Source organism: Gopherus evgoodei, chromosome 11 (assembly GCF_007399415.2).
Source record: "Gopherus evgoodei ecotype Sinaloan lineage chromosome 11, rGopEvg1_v1.p, whole genome shotgun sequence".
Lineage (NCBI taxonomy): Eukaryota > Metazoa > Chordata > Testudines > Testudinidae > Gopherus > Gopherus evgoodei.
Genome location: NC_044332.1, coordinates 33,880,663 through 33,900,198, shown reverse-complemented (window position 1 = coordinate 33,900,198; position 19,536 = coordinate 33,880,663). Strand labels below are relative to the sequence as shown.

At 41.9% G+C, this 19,536-nt stretch overlaps 1 protein-coding gene across 8 annotated transcripts in view; it reads right to left on the bottom strand.

The window, feature by feature from the left end:
- PDE1A (phosphodiesterase 1A) overlaps nt 1-19,536 on the bottom strand; it is a 283,981-nt gene that overhangs the window by 52,099 nt on the left and 212,346 nt on the right. For all 8 annotated transcript variants that reach the window (XM_030580757.1, XM_030580763.1, XM_030580758.1 and 5 more), the window contains 2 exons: nt 12,125-12,225; nt 7,003-7,128 (listed from right to left, as the gene is read on the bottom strand). In XM_030580757.1, coding sequence (XP_030436617.1) covers nt 7,003-7,128; nt 12,125-12,225 — 227 coding nt within the window. The remainder of the gene's footprint in view (nt 1-7,002; nt 7,129-12,124; nt 12,226-19,536) is intronic.

Genomic DNA, 19,536 nt, shown 5'->3' with positions numbered 1-19,536 from the left:
GGAATAGCGAAACGCAGAGACTGGAAGCTGCGAGTGGCTGTATCAGTGGACGCTCAGGTAAACAAAGTGTCTCGCAGCCCACCAGGGGCTTACCCTGAACAAGCCACAAACCAAGTTTGGGAACCCCTGCCTTAGGAGAAGCTTATCTCCCACCTGGTGAACCTTCCTGAGATTGCTCCAGACAGACTGTAAATAATGGCTGCTATGGCTTGGCAGGGCATGCAAGGGAATGAGACCAGACCACATGACACTATAAGACACTGATCTCCATTTTGGGTGCCTGTATTTTTCCACAAACTGGGCTGGAACTGTTTTTTGGAACAAAGGGTTCCCGCAATAGGCAGGGAGTGACATCATCTGTTGTACTTCAGTCCCCCACAACTCAACACCTGGAGAAGCTCCGAAAGAAAAGGACTTGGAACGGGGTGGGGATCCCAAGTTGTAAAGCAAATGTAGCTTGTGCCTTGAGAATCTGCAAGCCTGCTTGTATCATCAGTCAGGGTGAGAGATTGCTAATTCATATCCAGTCTTTCTAGTATTTTAGTCTTAGTTTGCGGTTTTGTTTATATACTAGGTAATCTGCTTTGATTTGTTTGCTATCACTTATAATCACTTAAAATCTGTCTTTCTGTAGTTAAACTTTTGTTTTAATCTAAACCAGTGTTCCTTTGAACTGAAGTGTCCGGGGAAAATCTCAACTTGGTTTAACACGAGTGTACTGTGTACATTCCTCTTCACATTGAGGGAGAGGAGAACTGAGTAATAAATTTGTACTGGTTGGGGTTTTGACCAGAACAGGATGGTACAGTTCTGGGGTCCTAGGCAGGGAAGCTGGGGGTTATCTTGGCTGTAGCCTCTCTATTGTTGGTTCATGCAGCAGCTGGCCAAAGCCTGCACGCAACTGCAGCTGGGTGTGTCCCTGCCTGTGTGAATGCTGATGGGAGTGTAGGACCGGAAGCAGTTTATTGACTGTTACAGTAGCACAGTCGGGAGGGCTCTCAGTTACTACAGAGAATTCTTTCCCAGGTGTCTGCCTGGTGGGTCTTTCCCACATGCTCAGGGTCTAATTCATCGCCAGGTGTGTGGTTGGGAAGAAATTTTCCCCAGGTCAGATTGGCAGAGACCCCGGTGGGTTGGATTTTTTTTACCTTCCTCTGAAGCATGGGGCACAGGTTACTTGCAGGTTTCAACTAGTGTAAATGGTGGATTCTCTGTATCTTGAAGTCTTTAAACCATGAGTTGAGGACTTCAGTAACTCAGCCGGCAGTTAGGAGTCTATTACAGGAGTGAGTAGGTGAGGTTCTGTGACCTGCAATGTGGAGGAGGTCAGACTAGATGATGATAGTCCCTTGTGACATTAAAGTTTGAGTCTGTGAATAAAATGTGGTATTCAGGGGGTTCTACAACAAACCTTGTTAAATATTAATGTGAAATTCTATGTTTATGTTTTTAAGATATGAGTTAATTACAATTCTGTTTGGAGGAGATGTGATGGTTTATTATAAGTTTTGAGACTGAACTCCCTCAACAGTAGGTTTAAGCTGGTGTCACTCATTAATTTCAATGGATTTACTACTGATTTGCACTGGTATAACTGAGTGGAGATTCAGGCCTCCCTTTGCTATTCAAATAATGATGTGCAACCATGGCAACCTTGCCTGACCTCTGATATGACACTAATTAACTTGCATCCCAACTGCTCCTCCTGCACATTGCTTTGAACTTCAAATGAAACAAGACAGTTTTTGTAAGAAACAGGCAGAAGTTGCATGGAAACTGAGAGGTTTATATTAGTTACACTCTGCTGTTTTGGGAGAAAACAGGAAAGAAAAAAAACCTAACACAAACCTGAAACAAACTTCTACTCCCTCTTTCTACAGATTTTTCTTTCCTTTGAACTTGTAATTCTTGAGCTCACTTTTAAGAGTAATCCCTCTCTCAGCACAAGGCCCTGTCCCCTGCTCCTCCTCTTCCCCTCAAGGGTTGTCCCTGGACAGACTGGAAGCCTGAGCTAGGCTGTGGTAAGAGCTGCCCAGGGTGTTTGGACCACTGTGGGGAGCCCTAGACCCTTCCTCTGCCTTTGGTGGCACATCCAAGAAGGTGGGGATACAGGCTGGAGGTTGCTCTCGGGCACCCTAGCCCCCTGCACAAGGCAGGTGGAAGGACCTGGGTGGTTCTTATCACAGCCTGACTCTGGCTTCCAGCCAGGCCAGGGGGCGAGGCCTCATGGGGAAAAGGAGGACCAGGGGGTGGGGGATTGAGGGAAGAGGAGGGGCAAGGGGTCAGGCCATGGAGGGGGGTGGGGTTCCTGCATGTGTCCCACATTTGCTTTTTGAAAAAGTGGTCGCCCTATCCGACACCCAAAGGTTGCAGGACAAGATGCCTACCACCACTACTGCCAAAGACCACAGGGCACCCATCTGCCAGCACTGCTGCTGCTGTGTGAGCCACTTAGAAGAGTACCCCTATACTGCTGGGGAGGTGGAAGCACGGCGAATCAAAGGATAATGGCTGGTGTGGAAAGGGAGACCAAATTCTGCTCACAATAATACCAGCACAGTCCAATTGTCTTCAGAGGAGTTGCATGATGTGAGAGCACAATTTAGCCCACCATGTACATTAAGCTGCAGTACTGGCCCAGACAGAAGCCTCTCTGTGTAACACCTTCTTATTTGCATGTATTCATTTATTTCCTCTTTGAAAGGAGGGTAAAAGGATTGCTGGATTTTTGGGGGAGGGGAGGTAGGTAAGGGAGAAGAGTATGGAAAGGAGGATTTTGTGTGTGTCGAGGGGGTGGGTGAGGTTTGGTTGAGGGAAAGCGTGAGGAATGACTAATACTACTTGGGGAATGTCACATGTATTAACCTTGACAAAGCCCTTGTTACAACGTTGGCAGCATTTCACTGATTCAGACCCAAACCTTGTGTTTTAAACTTAATTGAGCCCGACAGTTTATTAGCACATTCTCCCTGATGTTAACAGGTAGAAAAAAATGGTAACGCAAAAAAAAAAAAACTCAATCACTTTTCTTTATCTTGATGAAATAATTAGCAAAGCCATAGTTTAACCAGGCATGGGCATTAAAAAAATAATCAGTACAAGTGAAGAAAACAGGTCTGACAGTATTTAAGAAATGAATCAGACACGACGTGTTTTGAAAAAGTTGAACAAATTAACATTTCAATTTACTGCCAATTTGCTTTATTGTAAGCTTCAAAGCTATTTTAATGGCATGAATTTGAATAAAGAGAATCAAAAAAGTTCATTCTATTAATAATTTAAAAAACCTGAAGTGCTTCTTTCAAGTGGCTAAACGGATTTTCCACTGTGCTACTGAACCACTGCAAATAATAACAGGGAAACAAGAATATTTTTGAACTTACAAAATGAATACCAGGTGATAATTTTCCAATCTGACCCTCATAATTAGGTCAACCAGTTCCACAAACTGCATGGGTATTCAAATCAGTACTTAGGCATGCACAGATATTAGAGATATTAAATGCTGATTTATGTGACCAAATAGAGAATTGGGTGCCCTACTTTAGCTCAGGTAAGTAAATCCTTTTATTCCATGTCTGAATATCAGTGATGTCATAGCAGAATTTTCAGAAGTCTTCACAATTAATGATACCTACCTACATGTAATAATTGGGCTTCCTGCCTCCATTAAATACATATCTTATACTCTCATTAAAGGGGCCAAATTTCTGCCCCCTATGGCTGCCATGCAACCTCGCTGGCTTCACATGGGTTGGATGAGTACAACAGAGAGCAGAATCTGGACTCTGTGTAACCATTCCATATAAAGAAATTCTGATACAAATATCTATACTAAAACATCACTAAAATAAATGGGAAATACAGAAAAGGTCACAATAAAAGATATTTCAAAAGCCAGTGCAAGCACAATTGGAGAGTAGTTGAACAACTTCTGAAAGAGCATACTAAATTACCATGAAAGCAAAGAGAAATGTAAGAGAAAGAGACAGAGTGCCACTGAGAGAGCATAAAGGAGCCACATTGTGTACAGTCCAGCATAAAAAAGAAGGAAAGTTAGTATGAAGATTGATCAGTCTTGGTAGAAAAGACTATTTTAGAAATACATGTATATGCTACAAAAACTACACTATTACAGTCCAGATCCTGAGACTTGCTCTGCTCCAGTCTCCCAGTGCAAAGCAGCATGGAGCTGACAGATCTGGGAACTGGAGGCTTCTCCCAGCACTGGAAAATCTTCTGCTGTCATAGTGTAGAACTGATAAATGAAATTGTTTTTAATTGTTCACTTTATTAATGTAACTTCTGTTCACCATTCACTACACTTGCCTATACTGTAACTTCTGTTCCATATTGTAATTCAAACCCCATTTTAAAACACTCACTCCATTTTGTAAAAGCTTCCTCCAACCTTCATTTTTGCAAACCCTGCTGTAATCTTAGTTTAGTTTAGATGTGTGAATGAGGTATGTGTGGATGACGGAATCAACCTCCAGCCCCAGCCTGTCCTGATGAGATAAAGTTCAAATACCAATGGCTGAAGACCTAGACAACAGCCCTAAACAAAGTAAGAAGCATCCACCCTAAAAAGAAAAGGACAACAGAACAACAGAAGGAAGATCAAAGCCAGGTTCAAGGCTGAAAGTCACGCCTGCAATTGATGGGTGATCAATCTAAACCCAGAGGCAGCGTGACACAGCAAGACCTATAGACTTTGAATCCAAACTAAAAGCCTATAAAAAAGAAGGGTGAGATGAGAGACTCTGCTGCCAACATGGAAGAACATCAGTGCCTGCCCAACAGAGATCCAGCTTGTCCTTGTGCCTGGCTTTCCTGGCCAGTTAGCCGCCACAAGCTACGAACCCAAGCTACAAAATCAAGCTATGAACTTAAGCTATCTTCAGGACTGGTAACTATGCAGCAGCTGCAGAACATCTGATGGATGTGTGTGTGAATGTGTGTGTGTGTGTGTGTGTGAATATGTGTGTGTGTGTGTGTGTATAGGTATTAGGTATAATGTGTGTGTATAAGAATTAAGATATTAGTTATTAGTCATAAATCAAATTGTTATCATAATAAATGTGGCATCTTTGCCTTGTCCCCTTTAATAAGATCCTGCTGGTTTTTACTGGTCTAATATAATTGGTGTAACAATAGGGATTCCTATTCTATTCCTATCTCCCCTCCCACAGCCACCTGAGGAAGGAGTGGCTGGAATGCACTGGGTCCTGTTGATCCCAGGCTGCTAGTGTGGCCTCTGGGGGCAGCTGGGTGTAAATTCAGTCAGTGCCCAAATTGCACTGATTTATGTTGGGGACTAGTCCTTGGTGATCCCAAGTTCAGGGAAGCCCAGAGATGTCTTTGCCCCAGTCATTTACTGACTGTAGCTCGGCTGGACCAGATTCTAGTCCTATATATCTTAAGGCACTTCGATAACATGTTAATGAGTGTGACAAACATCTAGCTAGGATAAAATATCTAGGGGAAAAAATAAAGAGAAAAAGTTAAACTACTGACGTCACACCTCCACATAAGCGGCATAAAGATTCAGAATCTTTCACTCTCTAAGTGACACAGACTGCTAGGGATTGAAAGGTATCAGCATCTGAAAGTTGTTTGCTGGCTCTTCTAGGATCCCAAAACACTATCACTTTCTTCGTATGTTCAGTGGCAGTCTAAGCAGAGGGATCACAGAGACAGAACTATCCTTTCAATCCTCAGAAGGTAGAAGCCTCCAGAACTATGTTAAGTCATATGGATAGAGGCAGTGTGGGTAAGAGAATACTCTCATAGTGCAAATCTAAAATCAGCTTTCAGAGCTATTGATCTTTGTCCAGAACTAAATTCATTTAAAAAATTTAAGGACAATGAATGAGAGTAAGCGTGCTCTGAAAGAAAAAAATAAAGTCAAAAACATGTAGCAGTCTGCTTCAATCATAGAGATGAAAAAAATATTTTATGTATGAGGTGTGCTGCAACAATTAAGGGTAATTAATGGATTAAAAATCAATAGGTTTTAACTCCCTGTATTGTTAAATATTAACACCTTGATTGTCTGTAAGCCAGTTTTACACATTCCATCTCTGAATTCAGCTACATGCAACTGAACTGTCTAACGATGGTCTGATTCCAAAGAGGAAATAAATTAATACACGCAAACAAGAAGGTGTTACAGAAAGAGGCTTCTGTCTGGGCCAAGTACTGCAGCTTTATGTACATGATGGGCCAAATTTTTAACTCCTCCGAAGACAATTGGATTGTGCAGGTATTATTGTGAGCAGAATTTGGCACTCTGTCTTTAGGGACACCATTCCTGGAAGCAATGTTCTCCAGATACAGCACACCTGCCAGTAACACTGCAATACAGCTATTGGTTAGATATTTTAGGCGTACTTGAATGATAACAGCTCTACCAATAGTAACACAGGAAGGCTTGTGATTTGAATTCTCTGCATGCACTGTTGTACACCATAGCAACTTTCTTAATAATGGAAGATCTCAAGGCAGTCCTGACAATTATCATTTATGATATTGTGGCTCGAGTTATTGTGAAATGTCAGTTATGATTCTGACCATCTTTTTTAATGCCCATTTAAGTTCCAATGCTCTTACATGCTTCCATTTCCAAGGCTTCTTCAGTTTCAGCTAGAGCTCAAAGGGCATGTCTACACTTCAGGCTGGCGGTATGATTCTCAGCTTGAGAAGATATACTTGCTCTAGCTCTTATTGAGCTAGTGTGCTAAAAATAGAACATAGCCATGAAAGTGGGATGGATTAGTTGCCTTTAGTTCATGCTTAGGGTCTTGGACTGGTATGTACACGGGGTGGCTAGCCCATCGTGCTGCCAGGACTACATTCGATTTTAGTGCACTAGCTCAAAGAGAGTTAGAATGAATATGAGTACACAATTCAAAGTGTACACATATCCAAAATGAGGTGCAAAGGAGAAGACCTACCCTTTCTATTTATTGGAATCATCCTTAATGTCCCAATAGATCTTACCTCCAGTCATCTTTGGTTAAATTTGCCAGAATGTTCATTTCATCCTCTTGCATAAGTCTGTAAGCAGCACTCACATGATGATTTTCAAGAACAGAACGATCATTGTACAAAATTGCAACATCTGACCTAGGTATAAAAGAAGTATGATTAGCAACAGGACACTGATGTTAGCATAATAGAGAGAAAGGGGCTCTGTTGCCATTAAAGGGTCTGTTGAGTTAGTTTGACATGACATTTATTTCGTCCTAGAAGATAAAGATCTGAAAAGAAAATCTCACAGATAATTCCTCATAATAAAAAAAAAGGTGCAACTATGCTGGTAATTGAACTTACTTGCCATATTAGCTACTGTAAAGGGCAAGAACCAGATTTTGAATATATCGTTTTCTCTTTATAATATGTAATTAATACATCAGAGATTAATTTGAGGAATTAAGAGAAAAATAATATCCTCAAACAATATTACTCCTTCTTCTACCTGTCTCACAAGCATTTGGACCAGGTACATCCAGTGGTATCAAAGGGGCCTTTTTTCATGTTTGTACCCATTACATTGGTTAGCAATAAAACAGCTAATTCATGAGGTATACAGGATAAGGGTCCAACCCTATAGTACTTACACAATGAAAACTTTCATTGAATTTAAAGGCAGTTTTGCCTGAGTCCTAAGGAAAGACTACAAAATCAGGCTTGCTTTGACAAAAAAAAATTATAATAAAACTTATATGATATTATATGTGGGGCAGAGAGTGAGACCTGTACTTCAAGTTGTCTGACAGTTCCCATTATAAAACCTTGTTTTCAATTGCTTATAACTTTCTCAAATTTCAACCATTTGGGCTAAATCCATGCTAGATATCTACCTCAGGCTGACTTTATTTTAGAATGAGGAGTTAGAAAGAGGTGGATGGAATTTCAGCACAAATGGTTCAGGTATTTCTCAAATGGAGTTAGAGGAAATATATGTTCTGCCCTTGTAAAAAAATTCTAAACACCATTTCACAGAGAAGTTCTTGAGCCTCCATATTTTGGAGTGGGGATTTGAAATGTGCCAGATGTGGGAAACCATAATGTTAGGAGGTTGACCTGTAAAAATCAACCTGAATTGGATCAAATTATTAGCCTCTGAAAATCTCAGTTCACACATGATCTGTAGAGACATTTTAGAGTTTAGCAGCTAAATTCGCTGAAGATTCCACCCATGCTAAGCATCCTCCAGTTCAGGGTTACAGGGCCCGAGCAGGCCTCTTCCTGCAATTGCTCCTCCCAGCCACTTGGGGCAGTTTATGGCACTAGGGATGAGAACTGATCTTTCTTTTCATGTCAATGCCCCCACTCCCCCCATAGCTGGTGCACAGGCAGCAATTAGGAGCAGGAGGAAGGAACCTGAAAGGAATGCAGAGGGCTGAGGAGCTGGAGCCAAAGGGTGTGGCGAAGGGAGTGACAAGGGTGTGGGTGGGTGGCTGAGATGAAGATTTGGCCAGGGGGATGAAAGGAAAACAGTCAAGGATGCGGAGCTGGTGAGGCGTTTGGATGCCTGGGATAGAGATGATGAGCTGAGTGGGGGAGTGGGGGTGGGAGACCTAGACAAAGACAGGCTGGAGGGGCCATGAATAGCAGGGGTCAGGCCTGGGAACAACAGAGACAGGAGAGTCCATAACCATTAGAGAACGCACTTCTCAGAATCTGGAATAAATCTCATCATTCCTCTGCTGTCTGCAAATAGCTGTGAAACCCACTGGCAAAAATGTACGCCTCATCTCCCTCTAAAGGCCGGCTCACACAGAGGATGATAACCTTTGGCTGCTGTTGGTTACACTGTTAGCTCAAGTGGTAGAAGCCTGTATTGTGAAACTAACGATTGTAACCCTGCTCAGAACCATATGATCAGTATGGTTCCACATCATGGAATTTGTTTTTCAGTTTCATTTAAAAAAAAAAACAAAACTAGGAAATTACACACACACACGCACACACACACACACACACACACACACACACACACCATTAAGCACTCAAGAGTTAGGAAATGCCAGAATTAAGGTGCTCTGGGAATAAATCAGGCTGTGTAGTTAATGACACCACTGTGTGGTTAATGTCTGCCTCATTTGTTACAGAAGTTGAAAGGTGTATAGTGAATGAGGTAGGAGACTGCATGAAGAGAAAGAATGGTCTCATAGATTAGGCAGTTGAATGTCATCCTGAAAAATGGGATTCTATCATTCCTCTGCCACAGAGTTCCTGTGAGATGTCAGGCAAGTCATTTATACCGAACTTTTTGCAAGTGGCTTCTGTGTGTTCCCCATTTTCTGGATGCTCAACCTGAGATTTGCACAGGGGCCTGTACTCTTAAGTTGACTATTCCTCTCATCTCCACTTCTGGAGGTCCTTAAAAACTGACGTTGTTGGGGAATTAGGATGCCAGTTGGGCTAGAAGGCCTATGCCCTTGCCATCAGGGCTGCCACCTCGTCATTTCCTGGGACTCCAGAAACCACAAGGACACTGCTGGTATTTCATCATCCCATTCCTGAAAGGTGTCCTGACCAGACCAGACCAGAAAGAGGGAACCAGATAACATTGCTACCTCTCCCGGCTTTGGCTAAATCCTGAACACCAACAGGAAAGAGACTTGGGTTCCTGCTGTCATGTCCTCCCTCAAGTGTCATTTTCCCTTCCCACCTTATTTCTTCTCTTTCCTCTATTTCTCTCTTTTTGCCTTCTGTTTTATAAGTGTCCTGATTAGCCAGACAAGACTACATATTTTGCAACACTGCTTTGAGTCTGATCAGAGGCAGCTAAAAGCATATGGCATGGTACCAGGGAAACTACAGAAGTAAAGCAGGATTGTAAAGTTTGTTGATTAAGTGAACAAAGCATATCCTACCTAAATATTGACAGTGTTTCTGTCCAGTCTCTTATTAATATGGGAAAATCTATGATTTGCCAATCAGGTATTTTGGTGAAGCACACTTTTTTGATCCACATAGCTAATCATGGTTGTTTTTAATCAGTGCAGAGATTTGACACGACTCTGAGGGTAATTTTTTCTACCTTTCTGAAGCAATAGAAACATGGATGAAAGGCAAATAGATCTCTTTTTTTAGGGTCAGATTCAACATGTACGAGTAAGTATTTAACTGTAAAACTCAGTTTAACGACTTAATTTATTTTCCACTGTTGCAGTACTTCAAACCAAAATATATAAGACTAAAATGGAAAAGCAGTTTAAACTTAGAACAACTGATTAAAGTGATACAACAATTTATTTTTAGCTGGACTGTGTGAATGCACCAGTATGTTGAAGAGGAAAGGGCTTTTGCTCGTAATCTAGCTGCAGACATAGAATTTGTTCATCATCAGATTTATCAAACCATATGTCCCAAAGCACATCAACTGATTAACCTGTATGCAGTCCTTACAGCATTTAAAGCGTATCACTGGCAGGCAGTATAACCTAGCTAAGTGGAAGAACACTTCTGTTCTCTTTTATGAAGAGTGGTTTTCTTGCCAAAATAGAAGTGATGGAAATAATTGTTAGGTATTTCAGTACAGCTGAGGGGGTGCAAAAGTGCCTGATGAGCCACTCTGCACTAGACTGATCCCCAGTTCCCCAATCTAATTCACATTAGAGGGTGGGGCACTGTGTTCCAATGATGCCTGGCTGCTCTAACTCATACCAGCTGTGTTTATGGGCCAAGGGGTCATTATGGAAGCCAGTGATATCTGACATACAGAGTCCTGCCCACACCCCTTTCCCAAACTGCAGTGATAGAGACAGCACCACCAGATGTTCCCCTACTCTGGGCAATCTCAGGGCAGCAGTGGGTCAGGATCTGCCCTACAGTATTTAAAGAAAAAGACAACTTTTTCTATAGTTAAAACAAACCAATCCCTGCCCAACATACTTTTAAATGATATAGTCATTTCAGCAAAAATATACTTAAGTCTATTATTAATTATTATTAAATGTCTCCATATGCCATATCATGAGAGGCACAACCCCACCCGCACTTCTGGATTAAGGAGGAAAGGGCTTGCTATGCGTTTTATACCTTTTTTTTCTACTGCAATAGCATTAAATTTCCACTTACAGTGTTTTTCATTTGTAGATCTCAAAATATTTTTAAAAGCTGGGTAAATATCACCCCCATTTAACAAGGAGGGAACTTGAGGCAAAGAGACTTTCAGTATCCCATAGCAAGGCAGTGCCTGGACTAGAACACAGGTCTTCTGAGTCTCAGTCCAGTGCTCTCTCCATTGGACTACACAATATAGAGGATCTCAAAATAGGCAGAGAAAGGCACCTCAGACCCTACCCCCGAAGCCTAATTGTCATTTGTGTCTTCGAAAATGTCTTAGTGTCTCAAGGATCTTGCAACTTAATACAAACAAATATGACACCCCAAATAACAGTTCAGGTGGGTTTGGAGACATTGCTAGAGGGGAAGCAGCATTTAAGGAGAGATATGGAGGAGGGCCGGGAGGGTGTCTGGGGACTGGGAGGCCTACTTCAAATATATGACTTAATGGGATACTATAAGAAGCTACTAAGCCAGATATAAAGGGAGTGGGTACAAAGGATAATGAGAAGAGAGAACGTTCAGAAATATTCTGTACAACTGGCATCCTTGTCAGTCAGTGTTCCAAGCATTTTGCCATGACCCCTCACATACCAATGAACAGCAACGTGAAGATTGCACTTTAAAGATATGCGACCAAATCCTGTAATCCTTATTCTCACATGCTGTCCTTGCTCATAAAGCCAAGGAGGCTACTCACATGAGCAAGGATGACATGGGTAAGTAAGGGCTGCAAAGCTGACTGCCATCTGTGTCCAAAGTAGTAAAACATTTTAGGAAGCAGAACTTCAATGTTCACAGCAAGGCTATTCTGAGAAATTGCTGGTCAGGTGAAGCATTTCCAGCTGAATGAGTGTCAAGAATCTCCTCTTCAGTGTATTAAGGTACTATCTTGACCACAGCCAGTGGCACTGTGCCTTGCAGCTGTGATCCAAAGGGTATGAACCTCAGATCTATGCCACTAAATTGCCTTCCTTTTTCTCCTAGATCGTGCTGCAACAGCTGCATTCAGACACACTATCACAAGGTGAAGCACACTTACCTTGTCTGAATATGGAAATTGTTTGTGGTCCCAGTATGCTCATAATCATGGACTGCAGCTGCGAAGATCATAGCTAAGATTTCCAGTTCTGTGAGCCAGTGCTAGTGAATAAAAGCAAAAATCAGTCACATTTTGTACAACAGCTTAACTGTGATATTACGTTATTGAAAATGTTTCTACATGTAGCTTAATTAAACCTTACTTCTCTTTTCCTACTGAATCATAAAATCTTGAACATTGCTAAATACTGTACACTACAAGAGTCTCCTTCAGCTTTTGTTGACTTCATTGGGACCAGGATGGGCCATTTATGTGCAACAGCAATGTAAAACTTATATGTTAAAAAAAATAAATAAATAGTTATTATTTGATAAAAGCTCGTGTGACACATTTGGCAGAGGTTTTGAACATGAGGTCTTCTGTCAGCCAGCCAATGTTTGTCTCTTGCAAAATTAATTACACGTAAAACTTAGTATTAAGTTACAATTGTAATTTCCCACTTAGTGTAAGATCTGACCCTCAGACGAACAATGCACAGTGTTTTTCCAAGTACATCATCAACCTTAAACATAGACTTTACCAATCTTGCAAGATGGAAACTGGGTTATTTTTTTCTTCTTATAGTTAAAATACTGCCATTTTAGAACAGTAGTTTTGTATTAAACTGAGGTCTGCTTGGTACACTTGTGACGCAATTTTATATATTTTTTTTACTTGCTATCTGATACTATTCCGTGCTGCTGCATTTCTAAAGACACATGATACGAGTTCTATTGTCTTGCAGAACACATTTACTCAGTCTAGATGAAATGTATCCATCTAAGAGTGAACCCAGTACAAATCTAGTAACGACTACAAATTAACCACACATATGCCTGGTTTGGCCAAAAATGTCTTACACCCATTTTGTAATTTTCACTAAATTGAAGGTCTCTTTGGATTTGATACATACTATACTCACCCATCCACTATTATTATTATGGCACCAGGTTCATATCATACAAGGTACAAGTGCTGTTTCATAAGCTGCATGGATATGAGTACCACGGATTGTTTCATGAGGATGAAAACAGCCAGTAAAGATTCACTAGTATTTTAGAATAACGTAGTGGGACATGCTGAGAAAAGATAAGACTGTCTGAATGCTGAGACTACTGACTAGTTGGTGAAGCTATATAGATTTATGAAAACTGCAGTTAAGGAATGAGAGAAAGTACTGTAAGAAGTTCTAAAAAAGGAAACAACAACCTCCATAGTATTTTGTATTATAAAAACTAAGCCCTGAGTTGGGACTGACTTCCACAATGTTTTCAACAGAACAACTGAAAGAGAAACTCATACATTATTAGTAACTAAAGCTAAACAGAAAATCTTTAAGCATCTCTTCATAAAATCATTTTTTTAGCAACCACAATAGTTGCTGGAAAATCCTTCTATAATTAGTAGAGAATTTCTTGCAAAGGTGTCTATGGACTGCAGACAAATTTCATGTGAAACTGTATACTGGCAAATATTGTAGCTACAGTAGGGAAGACAATATTCAGTTAAGTATTCAGATAAAACACACGTGGTCCCTTTAACAGATTGAAATACAAGGCAAAAATCTTCCAAACATCTGCCTTTATGTAAGACATGGAATGAGGATAGGAAAGATAGTTATGTCTTATCTCCACTTTTCATTGCTCAGAGTTGGGAAAAAAAATAAAAAACAAGGTATAGTGGGAAATGTAAGAAAGTGGGAGTATCACAACACATTTTCCCCTTACTTTGAGCATTGTTCACAAGATAAAAAAGAAAAACAAACAAACAATGACTTTAGAATCCCCATACAATTTTCTACATTCTACAAGAATCTGTATCTCGGGGATCAGATTCATTGGTTCCTAACTGTAGACCCATATTATCTGTCCCACCTGTCTCATCTGGAGATTAATCTTTGAAAACATCGGATAATATTGACCCTACCCTTCAGTTCAGGGGTTTAATGCAAGTTTGGAGGCTAATTCTCCATCTCCCATGATTCTTGACTTTGTATGTCTAATAGACACCTGGCTGGACAAGACACCTGGTCCTTGTTAGCACTGACTTCTTCAGATGGGTATTCAGCTATTTGAGACACATCAGGGCCAGGGAAAGATTTTATCTGTTATTTGACTCAGATTTCAGATACTAGAATTATCCCAGACCGAGATCTTCAGTATGAGTCCAAGGACTGGACTAAGATAGCAGCAGAAAAGGCAGCTTCTCTGATTAGCTGAAAGTTTTGGATAACAGAGTCCATTAGGTGTTTACTTTGGGTAAATTAATGTTAGTATGATTTTCTTTATTTATTGACTTTCATAACCCTGAAAGTTTTTTTATTTCTTGATTTTCATAACTCAGTGGTCCAATAATGTATTTTTGTTTGTTTGTCTGTTTGTTTTCATTTATTAAATACTACAGTTGGGAAAAGAGAATTCTGACTATCTAGGGTTTTTGGCAAACTGGAAACACATCAATTCTCTGGAGAACTGTAAAACTAAGGATACTAAGATGTATGTCTTCTATAAAAAGGATTAGAGGTTGTGAGGTTTCTAAAACCCAGCTTTACATTATCATTACTTTAATCCATGGCCCAGAGAAGTGCAGAGGGAAAAAACAGGATCAATACTTGGCAGTTCTCTGTCTCAGTTCCACAAGCTACAGAGAAAACACAGAAAGACTACAAATGACATGCCTGAACTGATAAATCCACTCCAGTGAGCACCCGTTATAGAACAACATCAAAGGTGGGTGAAATATCCCAGGCACATGTCAGAGAGGAGAGTGGCAGTGCAGATAAAGGCATTAGAAGGGATGCCTGCTGTGAAAACAATTAGCTTGTGAGCAGTACTGTGTGTCACTCTCACCAGGTAAATAAGGTTGCAAGTGACAGAAGCAGGAGAAAAGACAAACATAACAACATTTGTGCATTGTACTGTCAAGCTCCCCCAGGTGAGGGTGGTACAATCTAGCTATGTGAGGTACTGATATGGCTCACATTCATTTAAATGTATTTATCCTCCAGACACCCCTGTGAGGAAGGGAAGTACTATTATCTCCATTTTACAGAGGGGGAACTGAGCCACAGAATGACAAAGTGACTGGTGCAAGGGCTGATAGGAAGTGTATAGTGGAGCCAGGAATTGAAACTGGGTATGCTGAGCCCCAGATTACGGTTCTAACCATGGGACCATCTCCTAACTTAGCCTTTATTACATGACATTAATACGCTGCAGGGCAATGGCATCAATAGGGCCTTTTTCAAGCACTGACACTCCGAAAATATTATTTTGCCTGGTAGGCTGCATCACTTTGAAAATACTGTTGGCTTTCTGCTGTCCCACTAACAGTGACAAAACTCATCCAGGAACCGTTACAATAAATATTTTCAACTGTGACCATCTAAAACAGGCCTTAATTAATTAAGAACCATTTGTATAGGCAGCACAAATTATTATGGTGTTACACAGGACAAGAAATAGCTATAAAGTCTAGGAGTGTGGGACAGAACTCAATACGCCTGAGTGCATTCTGGGTACTGATATGCAAATACTCAATAGCAAGGATTCTGATGTGCAATGTATTCCTCCATCCAGTGTTCAGGGATACACTCTGGGTGTCATTGAACTCTGTAGGCTGAGGTCAAATTTCAGTATTAGGGCTTTCTTCTTCTAGTCTTCATATTTATATAGTGGTAATAGTCTGCTGTCATAAACAGATAGTTAAGGATTAATGTCTCTTTTACCTGTAAAGGGTTAACAAACAGGGAACTAAACACCTGACCAGGGGACCACTCAGGAGACAAGATACTTTCAAATCTCGGTGGAGGGAAGCCTTTGTTTGTGTTTTTTGGGTTTGGCTTTGTTCTCTCTGGGTTCTCAGAGTAACCACACATACCTACAGGCTCTCTAATCTTCTGTTCAAAATTTAGTAAGTACAAAGGTAGAAAGGCAGTTTAGTCTTTTTGATTGTTTCTATTTATTTGCAAATGTTTATCTGGCTGGTAGAAATTTAATGTGTATCTGCCTGGTAGAGTTCTAATGTGTATTTGGCTGAAAGTATTTTAAATTGTATTTCTTCTGGAGGAGGCTTTTTCTCCAGTTTCTATAAGCTGACAGACCCTGTAACTTTTACTATCTAAATTGCAGAGATAACTTTTATCTTTTTTCTTTCTTTTTATTAAAAGTTTTGCTTTTAAGACCTGTCTGATTTTTCCCCTTGTTGAGGCTCAAGGGAACTGAGTCTGTGCTCACCAGGGAATTGGTGGGGAGAAGGGAAAGGTGAATTTCCTCTTTGTTTTAGATTCACGGATTTTGAATCTGTATTGCCTCTGGGTGAAGGGAAAAGAGGAGGGGGGGGAAGATAACATTCCTCTCCGTATGGTGATTCAAGGAGTTTGAATCATGGTGATCTCCTGGTGTACCCAGGGCAGGAAAGAGCTGGGAGGGAGGAAGGAGGGGGAAGGGAAATAGTTTATTCCCCTTTCTTGTGAGACTCAAGGAATTTGGGTCTTGGGGTCCCCAGGGAAGGTTTTTGGGGGGACCAGAGTGTATCAGGCACTGGAATTCCTGATTGGTGGCAGCTTATCAGATCTAAGCAGGTAATTAAGCTTAGAGGAATTCATGCTAGTACCCCAACTTTTGGACTCTAAGGTTCAGATTGGGGAAAGATACGACATGGTGGCAGTGTGTGGGAAAGAGGGAATCCAAAAGCCAGTAGGAATAATATTTTTCTTTTTCTCTGCTAGCTGCTTGTAAGCAGAGAGAAGAAGGTTTTAAAACTACAGCCAGAGAAATTTTTTTTTCCTTGCTCCTTTCTGGTTGTCCAGAGAAACGGCCTAAAGGCAAGGCACATTAAGGTTTAACAAGGGTCTTTTGTTAAACAAAGCAGGCTTAAGTGGTCAGCAATAGACTCCAGCAGAACATATTTGCAAATGAAAAGTTTTTTTTAATTCTTTTTACTTTACCATGAGTAGCTAGTGGAAAAAGTAGAAAGACTCTGTTACTAAGCAACCCCAAGAAGGCAACAAAGAAGCAGCAGTTCAGACAGTAAACCAGCAGAGGGTGTCCCAACACAAGACATCAGAAACTATGAGTATCAAGGACACCCTGAAACAGGAACGGGCAAGGCAACAAGCCATAGAAAAAGAAAACGAACTAGGAGACGGATAGAACTAATTAATGCAGAAATAGCCAAAGAAGAGGCGGTCCACAAAAGAGAACAAGCAGTCAAAGAAGAAGCCCACAAAAGAGAACAAGAAGCAAAAGAGGCAGACCACCGAAGACAGATGGAACTCCAGAGGGAAGCCAACCAGCAGGCCCTGACATTAGAACAGGCTAAGCAACAGAACACAGCCAATCTTAACAACACTTCACCAGTTGTTGTTCCACATCCCAAAAAATTTCCCACCTACAAGGCAGGTGATGACACTGAAGCCTTCTTAGAAAATTTTGAAAGGACCTGCCATGGATACAGCATCTCTGAAAATCAGTACATGATAGAGCTGAGGCCACTGTTCAGAGGCCATGATAAAGCTGAGGCCACCTTAGCAGAGGTGGCGGCTGAAATGCCTAAAAAGAACATGAACGATTATAAACTTTTTCAAACCAAGGCCAGATACAGAATGGGGATAACACCTGAACACGCCTGTCGGCGGTTCAGAACCCTAAAATGGAAACCAGATGTGTCATTCCCCCGACACGCCTACCACATTGCAAAGAATTATGAAGCCTGGATATCAGGAACAAAGGTTAACAATATGGACGAGCTGCACCTCCTGATACAAATGGAGCACTTCTTAGATGGTGTTCCTGAGGAAATAGAGAGGTACATCCTAGATGGGAAACCCAAAACGATAACTGAGGCAGGGGAGATTGGAGCCAAATGGATGGAAGTGGCAGAAAAGAAAAAAGCTACTGTCAAGGGGAATGAATACCCCAGGGGGCACACTGACAATAAACCCTACAACCGAGGGCAGCCCAAGACTCCACCTACAACCCAAGGAAAGCCACAGACGCCCTATTCTCCCACCTCACAGTAACCCACCTCAACCCAGTGACCAGTCAGCTGGAAGATGCTTTAAGTGTAATGAACTGGGACATATAAAGGCCAACTGCCCAAAGAACCCCAACCGAGTGCAGTTCATTACACCACCATCACACCAAAGATTCCCCAAGCCCAGATGCCTCTCAAATACCCTTGGAGTGAAGGGAAATTTTGAGAGTGGGTGGAAAGAAGGTTACTGCGTGGAGAGACATGGGGACACAAGTGTCAGCTATCCACCAATCCTTCGTCGACCCCAAATTCATGAACCCAAAGGCCCAAGTGACAATTTACCCCTTCATGTCACAAGCTGTAGACTTGCCTACAGCTAAACTACCTGTCCAGTACAAAGGCTGGTCAGGAATGTGGACTTTTGCAGTCTATGACAATTATCCCATCTCCATGCTGCTGGGGGAAGACTTGGCCAACCAGGTGAAGCAGGCCAAGAGAGTGGGAATGGTTACACGCAGCCAAACCAGGCAAGCTTCCAGACCCATTCCTATTCCTGAGCCATCCACAGAGGCCCCGTCTGTGTTACCAGAGACCCAGACAGAGGTAGTGGACCCGGATCCCCTACCAACGACTGAAACAGCCACAGTGCCTCCAGTCCCAGACCAGGAATTGGAAAAGCAGCCAGCACCAGAACCGTTGCCAGCACTGATGCCAGCGTTTGCAAATCCATCTTCAACCCCAACGCCGGAGGGCGCAAGCGAGCCTGAACTGGCAAAAGCAGCAGACAACCACACCTAAGAGGCTCAGCCAGAGCCTGAAATACCACCTGGTGCAGCAGCGGAGAGCGGTTCACCAGCAATGAAAACAACCCCATCACCTACATCGCTTCCAGAGGGACCAAGCCCAAGTCCACAGTCTAAGGAAGAACTGGTGTCTCCAGCTTCAAGGGAACAGTTCCAGACTGAGCAGGAAGCAGATGACAGCCTTCAGAAAGCTTGGGCGGCAGCACCGAGCACCCCACCGCCTCTCAGCTCTTCTAATCGATCCCAGGTTGTTGTAGAACAAGGACTTTTATACAAGGAGACTCTTTCTGGTGGACACCAGGAAGACTGGCATCCGCAAAAACAGTTGGTGGTTTCAACTAAGTACCGGGAAAAGCTCTTAAGCTTAGCCCATGATCATCCCAGTGGCCATGCTGGGGTGAACAGAACCAAAGACCGGTTGGGGAAGTCCTTCCACTGGGAGGGAATGGGCAAGGATGTTGCCAAGTATGTCCAGTCTTGTGAGGTGTGCCAAAGAGTGGGAAAACCCCAAGACCAGGTCAAGGCCCCTCTCCAGCCACTCCCCGTAATTGAGGTCCCATTTCAGCGAGTAGCTGTGGATATTCTGGGTCCTTT